This window comes from Neolamprologus multifasciatus, chromosome 14 (assembly GCF_963576455.1).
Source record: "Neolamprologus multifasciatus chromosome 14, fNeoMul1.2, whole genome shotgun sequence".
Classification (NCBI taxonomy): Eukaryota; Metazoa; Chordata; class Actinopteri; order Cichliformes; family Cichlidae; genus Neolamprologus; species Neolamprologus multifasciatus.
In genome coordinates, this window is record NC_140452.1 from 12,644,316 (window position 1) to 12,654,257 (window position 9,942).

At 40.1% G+C, this 9,942-nt stretch overlaps 1 protein-coding gene across 6 annotated transcripts; it reads right to left on the reverse strand.

Moving 5' to 3' along the window:
• Positions 1 to 247: 247 nt before the first annotated feature.
• On the reverse strand, positions 248 to 9,238 carry LOC146503663 (arfaptin-2-like). 6 transcript variants are annotated; one of them, XM_085130814.1, is made up of 10 exons: positions 9,135 to 9,238; positions 8,680 to 8,788; positions 8,119 to 8,227; positions 7,595 to 7,657; positions 6,570 to 6,656; positions 6,329 to 6,429; positions 5,976 to 6,197; positions 5,745 to 5,902; positions 5,482 to 5,656; positions 248 to 1,569 (listed from the first exon to the last, which is right to left on the reverse strand). In XM_085130814.1, the coding sequence occupies exons 2-10, from the start codon at positions 8,776 to 8,778 to the stop codon at positions 1,414 to 1,416; spliced, it is 1,170 nt and encodes a 389-aa protein (XP_084986940.1). In that variant the 5' UTR covers positions 8,779 to 8,788; positions 9,135 to 9,238; the 3' UTR covers positions 248 to 1,413. The 6 variants fall into 6 exon arrangements, with proteins under 6 accessions (XP_084986940.1, XP_084986938.1, XP_084986939.1 ...); XM_085130812.1 differs by having other exon boundaries at positions 8,964 to 9,172; XM_085130813.1 differs by having other exon boundaries at positions 8,939 to 9,172.
• Positions 9,239 to 9,942: the final 704 nt, after the last annotated feature.

A 9,942-nucleotide genomic window follows, 5' to 3' on the forward strand; every position in this document is an offset into this window, starting at 1 on the left:
TTAAAAAGCTATTTGTGTTAATGGCAGAGAAGCTTGAAAAAGCAATCGCGTCTGTGATTCTAATATTGACAGATTGATGGCTTTATTCGCTGCATACACCACCTCAAAAAAAACATTCAGTTTCTTTAGGCTACTTCTAGTCGCCCTGTCTCATTCTTTCAAGCCAACAACATCAAAAACCTTAAGCGCATTTTCAGGGAAAAAAAGTGTATTTTAAGGAATAAGAAATAAGGTAATCCACTGAAAGCATGTTGCAGATATATTTTATCATGTACATAATTAAAATTACATACTGAATATTGTGAGTTTTCTTTACATACACACTGTGAACTGTAACCATACAAAACTGACAGCCCCTGTGTCGAAAGCACATCTAAGTGAAACAAAACATCCAGCAGACTTTATTGGATTTGCAGAAGATAAAGACAATCAGCTGACTAAAACAATCTAAGTAACATACAAATTATGTTACAAACAGGTAAATAAATAACGCAAACTATAACAAATGCACTCATACATTCTGTTTTTGAAGATGCTGACACTTGTACTGTAACCTAAAGTGCACCTTGATCCACAATTCCCATTCAGTATTTCAAAAGGAAGTTTTGCAGTTGCACAATGCCAGCTCCTACAGTCACTGCAACACTGGCTGCGTGCCATGTTTTGATACGGATTTCTTTATGATTGTTGAGATCTTATTAGATTAGGAATCGATGAGGATTTGCTGTTAAACACAAATGTCATGTTTGTTCAGGCTTGTTTCCATGTGTAAACTCCAGAGTAAAAAAGACAGATAGTTGCAATGGTGCTGGACTTGATCTACTGTAAACTGATCATTCTAGCAGGGATTTTAACAGTGACAGTAGAAACATAGTGGGGCAATTTTAAAAGTGAATCTATATTCTGATGTTTGACTCAAAAGTGTTAAAATTGATCTCATGATCACATGTGCATAAGGAAAATAAATATAATTTCTGAACATTGTAGCAGTATCCTGCTGACTTGCTATTCTGATTTTAAGAATTCCTCCTATTTGATGTACACTGAAATATTAAAAGGGAACCTTACACAACAATACAAATACATCAAAATAATGCATGTGCAAACTGCAAAAGAGAATCTCGACAATAGTTGACTATCCTGTACATATATAAGTGATGGAAATGATTGTGCTAACTAAAGAGTAAGAAAATAACATAGGGTAATTTTGTGATTTAACATAAAACAACATAAGAACAACTTAAAAAGTTGTCCATCTATGTAATAAATCATACTGAAAAACATTACAAAAGAGCTATATCTGGCTGCTACTTATTCTACAATATACTCCTTTATCAATTTAAATTCCTCGCCATCTAACCACAATGCCAGCATGAAACTGTACATGTCAAAATGCTGAACCCTGGATGCATATTACTGCTCCTCCAGCCACGATGGCTTATCCGATCCTGGGGGCTTTAACTTTACATTGAACTGTATAAGAGTTTGTTCTAACTGCTGCTGGTTGCCAGCAAAATAAGCGGAGATGGCATTATGGAAGAGGAGCAGCTGCTTGTGCATCACCTTCACCTAGAAGAAAAGAGAGGAGAGAAAATGACATTACAAACATGGTTTCAGGTGTTTACATGAAAGCAAAGCCTGCAGACATTTATTTGAATCACTAACTGCTCGGAATACATTCCTAAAAATAACTTGCACATTCCTCTGACGCCTATTCTCAGGAGTCCGATCCACAAAACACCGAACTCCTACAGCCCCTTTCTGCAAGTGATGGCCCCACAGGAGGGATTGCTGATGTATTGCTTTTGGGCTGTGCCCATCCAGGCCCTGTGGTTTTAAGTATCTTGGAGTCTTGTTCATGAGTGAGGAAAGAGTGGTGCAGGAGATTGACAATGTACTAGTCTGTTGTGGTAAAGATAGATCTAAGTGTGAAAGCAAAGCTATCGATGTGCATTTCCACCCTTAGGGACCCAACCTCGGAGTATTGACTGAAAGAAGGAGACTGTGAATACAAGTAGCAGAAATTAGCTTCTTCTGGAGAGTTGCTGGGTTCTAAAATATGGGTCACTAATTTGAGCCACTATTTATAGTAGTTGATTTGAAGCATCTTCAACATTTTACCTGCATCTTTGTTCAAAACTGTCTTTCAGTCTATCGGCCCCCGTGTGCTCTATATAACTAGTGCTCCACTGCTCTTCGGCCAAGTCCCTGCTTATTTTAAGAAAGATGCCATTCAATCAGTTAAAAAAAAAAAACAACAACAAAAAAACAACTTGACTCTTCTCATCCTCACAGTTATACACCAATCTAAAAATTACTGTTAATTGGTAGCAGTTTAGAAAAGGTTGAGACTAAGTAGCATACATCTCTTTTAGACAAATTCAGCATTCTTGGTACATTTAAATCTGGCTTTCATAGAGCTCATTCCACCAAAACAGCTCTCTTTAGTCTCCAGTGACATTTCTATGCAAAGCGATGCAGGAGAATGTTGTGTTGCTGATGCTGGACCTGACCTCTGCCTTTGATACTGCTGACCATGACATGATTCTCCACTTCTCTTGCCTACTGTGTGTCACGAGGTTCTTATTTTGCCTATCTGTTCCATCTTCAGCATATTTTGAGCACTTTTAAATGACATTTATTATCACTGCTACACAGATGACTTTCAGTTAAATATCTCTTCTAAGCCCAAGATGTTTCTACTGTAACTTAGACATCTTGCATAAATGATTAGACTGTATTAAAGGTTGGATGGATGGCAATTTTCTCCAGCTTACTGAAGAGTAAACAGAAGTCCTTGTTTGTGCCCCTGTCAGATCTGTGCTTAAGGTAATGGAGATTCTAGGTCCCCTTGTCACATCTGATAAATCTTCCATCAGGAACCTTGAGGTCATTTTTGACTCAGCTTTGTCCCTGGAAGCTGACGTGGTTCGCTCTTGCTTTTACCGGTTGAGAAAAATTTTCCAGGTGAGTTTCAGTCTTTCAGGCTCTAAACTGGAAATTCATACTCATGCCTTTATTTCATCACTTTTAGATTTTTGCAATTCGGTGTTTACTTGTTTCAACAAATCTTCCCGGACATGTCTGCAGCTTGCTCAGCATGCAGCTACGACACTGCTGACTGAGTCTTCCAAGTACTCAAATGTCACACTGATACTAATTCAGTTGTACTGGCTCGCCATTAACCTTCAGAGTGCACTTTAAGATTCTAGCGCTGACTTTTAGAGCTCTGCATGATCAAGCATCAGTGTGCATGAGTCAAATTTTACATTCATACATCACCAGCAGGTCTCTGAGGTCATGTGATCAGGGTCTATTGGTTTTCCTTCACAAAAGACTGAGAACTAAAGGTGACTGAGGTTTTTCAACAGTGTTCCCCAGGAACTCTCTCCCACTGAGCTTAAGATCCATGGACTCTGTGGTCTCTTTTAAAAAGCAGCTAAAAACTCATTTATAAAATTTATGTTTTTGTGATGAAGCACTTTGTGATATTTATCTTTAAAGGTGCTATATATTCAATTTTACTTTGCTTTACCTTCATCCTCCAAGTAAGGAGCCAGGTAAGGACGTTTGGGCATCCAACTAGGACATCTCATAGTTGAGATGCTTTGGTCATTCCAGTCAAGAAGAGGCCCCTGAGCAGATGCAGGCACACACTAGAGAGATTAAGTCTCTCGGCAAGGGCAGCTCTTTTTCTGCTAATATAAGTTCTAAATGAGGTTTTACCTTGAAAGTAGCAGAAATGCAAAAGATTCCTTCTTTTTGCTGTATAATGATAGCAGTTGTATTCAACCCTGTGCTCACTAAACACAGTAACATGGGTATCCTTCAAGCAAGTTAGAAGAGGCATTGGCAAGACACAGTACCGTACCAAATATTTTAAATATGATTGGGGGGTTTTTTGCTTGTTTTTTTTCCACATTCAGAATGACCATCTCAAAAGTATTACGAGCAGCTGTTTTTAAGGAGGCAGATCATACTGCTAAAGGCAGTTCTTTGTGCCCTTAATGTTTGCAAGTGCCTAGCCTGTTTCAAAACCACATCCTCCATGAATGAACCCTGACTTTGGGTGTGGGCTTTGCTTCATGTGAAACCACAATGATGTCAACAACACTGATGTCATGTGGTTACCAATGCTGCATGATTGGAGGTAAAAATCACTGGAGCCAAAACCAGTCCCTGTACCCTTCCTAAGTATTCAACCCTCAAAAATGTAGATGTCATCACCTGCAAGCAAAACTGCAGAGCCTGAGTGTGTAATTTCACAAGGAATAAAAATGGTATGAAAAAGGAATGTGACAGCATTTTAAACACTATAAAAAAGATTAATGAATTACATTTGTGTGCAATAAAGGAGAGGTTGTACTGCCCTGATTTAAATCTAAATATTATTGCAACCTTTGGGTTGCCTGGTCCTGTGTGTCTGTTTGTTGTTTCCTCGTACTTTTCTTTTTAAGTTTAACCTAAAGGTACCCTTAGGTATAGTCTGCAGAAATTCAGAAAGTATGCATAAGACCTCAAGAAATCTGCCAGAGAGCCCTCATGCGCTTGATTTGACAGTGGGGCAGCCTTAAGCCCTCAAAGGCTTTAGCACAAATGTGCCACAAAGTTGGTAAGTCTCTGAGTGTGGACACTGGGATTATCTCCTAGAAGCAAGGCTTGCTATTCAGCAGCGATCTTGAAATGCTTCAAGCACTTCTTTAGATAATGACTTAAAAAATACCCAAATTAATTGAAATGGTCTGGGACATAAAACCTGCATGTGCAGTGTAACGAGGAAATCTGAGGGGGGAAAAGTGCCAACTTTGCCCAAAAAAAGTGAAGAAGTTAGGATAAAGGACACTCTTTCGAGGATGCCAATGTTCACATTTTGGACAGAGAGGACAGATGGTTTGAAAGAGGAGTGAAAGAAGCCATCTATGTCCACTGTGAGCGACCATCTTTGAACAGAGGCGGTGGTTTACGACACCAACTCTCTGCCATCTATAATCCAGTTTTGAGATCCCTTCCCAGACGCCTTAACGCCCACTCACACCCTGGGCCATCTGACCTCAGGAATTCGCATGATAAGGTGGGGCCAGGTTTCACAATGAACCCACCCGAAACTCTGGCTGATTGGGACCCACACCCAGTTCCACACCTTGGCTCAGGCGATTAGAGGATCATCAGGGGGTCCTTTTGTCCCTCTGTGGGGGGACACTCCCACTAGGGTTATATCTGGGACTCTCCACCATTTGACCTTAGAACTGAAGAAGCCTCTCGGATGAGAGGTGAAACGTCTTCAAGTAACTTAAAGAAGTCCAGACGCTTTTCTTTGCAAGCTCCTTTGACTACGATGACCTGGATGACTGAGAACCTTCACAGACATGAAGAAGTTATACTTATATTTCACTACTAGAGCTAAAAAGAATAATAATTCAGAGGACTGCACTCTTTAAACATGCAGGGATTTCAAGAATAAAACTAGACTGTAATCTGAACCTTGTTTTCTTCCAGGAATTTAAGCTTGATGGTGACATCACTACGCAGCCTTTCATATTTGTCTCTGTGGATCTGGTACTCATGCTGAGCCATCTCGATGCGAACCACGCCAGCTGCATCCCTTGGTCCCAAACTCAGTTCCTCCAGATCAGAGCGATAGGCATCAAACTCAAGTCTGAACACAAACACAAGACTGTGAGTTATTTTCCAGACAACCATTAAGTTTAACCACTTAATGGTTGTACATCTTATTAGTTCAATACCTTGCATTTTCGTACTGCTTGATCGTCATCAAAGTATCTTCCATTGTTTTGTTGACCAGTGTGTTGACACTGGATACGAAGAAGTTGATGGCGCCAAGCAGAGCCTCGCCATTCTTACACAACAGCTTTTGTGTTTCTGCATTATACCCAAACTCATCCTGCAGAGAAATACAGAGGTTTTACCTGCCAATGTCATGACATGTCATATGGGGAGATTCTGCAATACTATACCTGCAACTCTGGGGACTTCTGGCTGAGGTCAGTGAAGGCATCTCCTAGAGCCTGCTGCGTCTGCACAATTCTTTGAAAGTGATCGGTGAGACCGGTGGCCAGTCTTAGGATGTTTTCATACTTGCTCTTCGTGTCTCTTAACACGTCAATCTGAGCCTCAAGTTCCAGGTCTACTGTCCGTGAGCCTCGGCCAAACTTTTCTGAGAACATCTGCTTTGTACACTGCGCAATGAATATGAACAGAGATCAGCACACAGTGTCAACGCAACCTGATGTAGTCTTTGGAACGTAGACATATCCAAGCATATCTATTCCATTTTAAAAACACAGCATGCACACTTAGTGCAGAATACCTTGTACGTGTTTATGCCCCATTTCTTCACACTGTCCAGTTTCTCCACTGCTACACCACGAGAAACTTCTTCACTTGAATTTGTGTTATGGTTCGACGACCCTAAAAAGAACATAAAAGCTAGAAATAAACACACAGTGTACACAGTACTGGAGCTTCTTCTATGAAGAGAAGTTTTTAAGGCAGTGGTTTACAGAAAATAAGTGAGGACAATGTGGACAGGGTGATGAGCATGGTGATACCTGGATGCTGCTCTGTGTGGTGGGCAAGTCGACTTGCTGCAGATTGACTTTTAGGCAAGTTAACACCCCTGGATTTCATGCGAATGTCTGAAATGAACATGCCGGTGATATAGAGTAAGAATGAGAGGAAGACATGTAAAAATGACTGTAGTGAAACATGCCAGAGCAGGTTGGGAGTGAGATATGCCGCAGAACAGCAGAGCATGAAGACCGAAGCCCCTTTCTGACATGGGATTTGTATGATTGCTGGCTTCATTAATCTGTTGAAGTAATTCAGTCATTCAGACATAGGTAGCTTCTATGTGAATCTTCAAACATTCCCACAATATTTGTAGAAATAACCATGGTAACTAGACTGGATATTATGTTACGCAATGCTCTTATATCCAGATCAATCCTGTGTCAGTGGTACTTAAGTCATGAAATGTGACATACTGCATTTGCACAACATGTGTAAATGTGTGCACTTTCTTTGATTTGTAAATGATCATGGAGAAAGTGTGCTGCTATATGCTGTGCATTCAGACATGAAGCCACCCATGTTAAGGGAAAGGAGTGAAAGCTTAAAAACTGTTATGCTCTGCAGTGGAGGACACATAAAGAGCAGGGTTAGAGGGGTTTTGAAGTAAATAATAATCCACCAGGCAGGCTTCACATGCACAATAAAAGCATTAAAAAAAAAAAAAGAGATGAAAATGGAATTCATGGGATGAGATGCAAGTACCAAATACTGGCAAAATGGTCAAAGTGCATTTCAAAGTACAGAACAGGACAGATTTTTTTTAGACATCAACACAACATTGAATGTGACAGCCCTGTAATATCTGGTTAGTTCATTCCTATTTTTGAAAGGTGCCAAAACATTACTTCTTGCTGAAGCTGTTCAGTGGCAGAGTTCGGTAGGTACAAGCAAGGTTACATACAAGTCCGCTCATCAAGCCTCAAAACCTCTTACAAGGAGCCAAATAAGACCAACATATCAAGGTTAAATAAGAAAGAAAGGAGTTATTAGAATACACAGCCACCTGGTCCTGGTGCAGGGGCTTGTCTTCTGTCCAGATACTCAGGGTTGAAGTAAACTGCGGGTCCTAAGGAATATGGATGTTTGTGACATAAACCAGGAGACTGCAGGTCAGCAGCTCTCTTGTGACACACAAAGAAAAGCTCCTGCTATTGTTTCTTAAAAGGTGCACTAAGTATCAACCTCTTTCAGTAACTGAAAGACAGTACAAGCACTGATCTCTGACACAGCCTTTATCTGACAACAGCCAGAACATCGTGAAACAAAATCTCTTTAACTCTTTATCTCTTTGAACTCTTTAAGGGTATTTGTGTCTGTCAGCCCCTGGAAAAGGAGTTGCCGGGTCAACTGTACTTATTAAAAATCCTGTTCAACTGATGTATGCGTTTTAGCATGAAAATTACTTACTGAACAGCAACTTGTACTTAATGCACCTTTAAATTTGTAATATCCCTGCAGATATTACTTAGAAGAATAAACAACAAAGCAATACCTGCAGAGAATGGAAGCATGGTTTGCTAAAAGTACCTTTGATACTGCTGGTCGGGATGATGCCCCCTGCAGGTCCTCCATAACCTCCAGAGACAATACTGGTTTCATTCAGGTTGGGTCCAGAAACCATCACCTGCTGCAGATCCTGAGTTAAAACAGATAAACACAATTTATTAGCTTTTTAAAAGTATCTGCATGAATGTTAAGGTGCACAAAAATGCTGAGCACACTTGATAATTTTATGAAACAATGTAATTTTATTTATCTTTGTCAGACCCACAAAGCTGTAATCTTAAACATAAACATAAATGTATGTCATCCATAACTTTTAGTTAAAATGAACAGAATCTATTTTTTGTAAAGCTGACCTGCAGACAGATAACATACAAAACATTTGATTATGAGCTAATAATAATAATAATAATAATAATAATATTACTTGTAGTAGTCGTATATTTCATTATAGAGGCCTCAGTATTGCTTATTCTAATGCTACTGTTATAAGATACTGTTACTGTTACTGTTACTGATACTGTTATAAGCAAAATAGCATTATTCATTTCCACAGTGAGTGAGGTGAGATGAAACATCACTGACCTGCTCCAGACTGTCATCCTCTGGGAGAGTGCCTGTGTCTCCATTGCTGTTAATGGGGATCTCCATGGTTGCAGCCTTGCTCATGATACTGTCTGCCATAATGAAATCTCTGCAAGAAAGACAATAGCACATAAAGCTGGGGGAGAAAAACAGAACAATGCTAGCCTACATCGACACAGAATAACAGCTGGCTTACACTGATGCTAACGTGATTGACCAATAGCAACGGTGCTGATGTGGCTTGCTAGTGGGCTACTACCTGACAGCTAGCTTCAAATCCTCACCACTGTAGCTGAGACTGGAGCCAAGTTTCAGTCGCCAGAAAGACTAAACAAGTCGCGCGGGCAGTAGACTTGAAATATAACATAAATTAAACGGAGGCACCGCTGTTTTTACTTAGTATTCCATACTACATCCATGATTACTCATCCTGAATCGTTCACATGATCATCTACCTGCTTCCATAGAATTCAGACAGAAAATCCCTGCATCCAGCCAGGTCGCAGCTTTAATAGTACGACTTCGGAATAAAGGTTTTCGTGATTTTTATTTTTGTTGTGCGTCACATTAGGCTCCATTTAAAAGCACTGTGCTTCAAGTGAAATGCACAATGTATGTTTTTTAAATGTATTTTATGTGTCAAAAAGCAGGCTGAGAGGAATACAGTAATTTGATGCTCTTATTTTGAAGAATAATCACGTATCATCGTCGTCAAGCCTCCCCCATCTTCCACGTCGTGCGGTGCTGACGTAGCGTTTTCCTCTGACCTGCAGTACCTGATTTCTCCTGAAGATGTCAGTAGCACTTCACGGCCCAGTAGAGAGAAACTAGAACATGGCACATCTAGAGTAACTCAATCAGTAGTATGGCTCTGGTCCCTCCAATGTTGTGAGTATTAATCATTAAAGCCTAGGTTGTTACATCTTAATCGTTCCATTGATTGCAATATCTCCTGAAATCAAACTGTATAAATACAGTCGTTTGTTTTGAGTTGTGAAAGGCTTTGAGATAGACCTCACCCTAGTAAACTGGCCGCACTTCCAATTATTTGCCTCATTTATTTCAATCAGGGACGCAAGCAAAGTGCACATGGCCTCCAAATGTAGAAGTTTTTCTGTAATTATTCCGGCTCGAAGCAGAGCACCAACCCTTCACACACGCCCACAATGTATTCCTAATGGTTAATTTTCCTCCATGCACTGATTACCTGCAAGTGACATATTTTCCAGACTTCTAAAAATCTCCTCCTTTGTTTTCAGTATT

Coding starts and splice junctions, on each gene's coding strand:
- LOC146503663 (XM_085130814.1), bottom strand. CDS start 8,778: ATGGCAGACAGTATCATGAGCAAGGCTGCAACCATGGAGATCCCCATT. Junction 6,430..6,569: donor CCACACAGAGCAGCATCCAG/GTATCACCATGC, acceptor TGTTCTTTTTAG/GGTCGTCGAACCATAACACA. Junction 6,198..6,328: donor GGGGCATAAACACGTACAAG/GTATTCTGCACT, acceptor TTCATTGCGCAG/TGTACAAAGCAGATGTTCTC.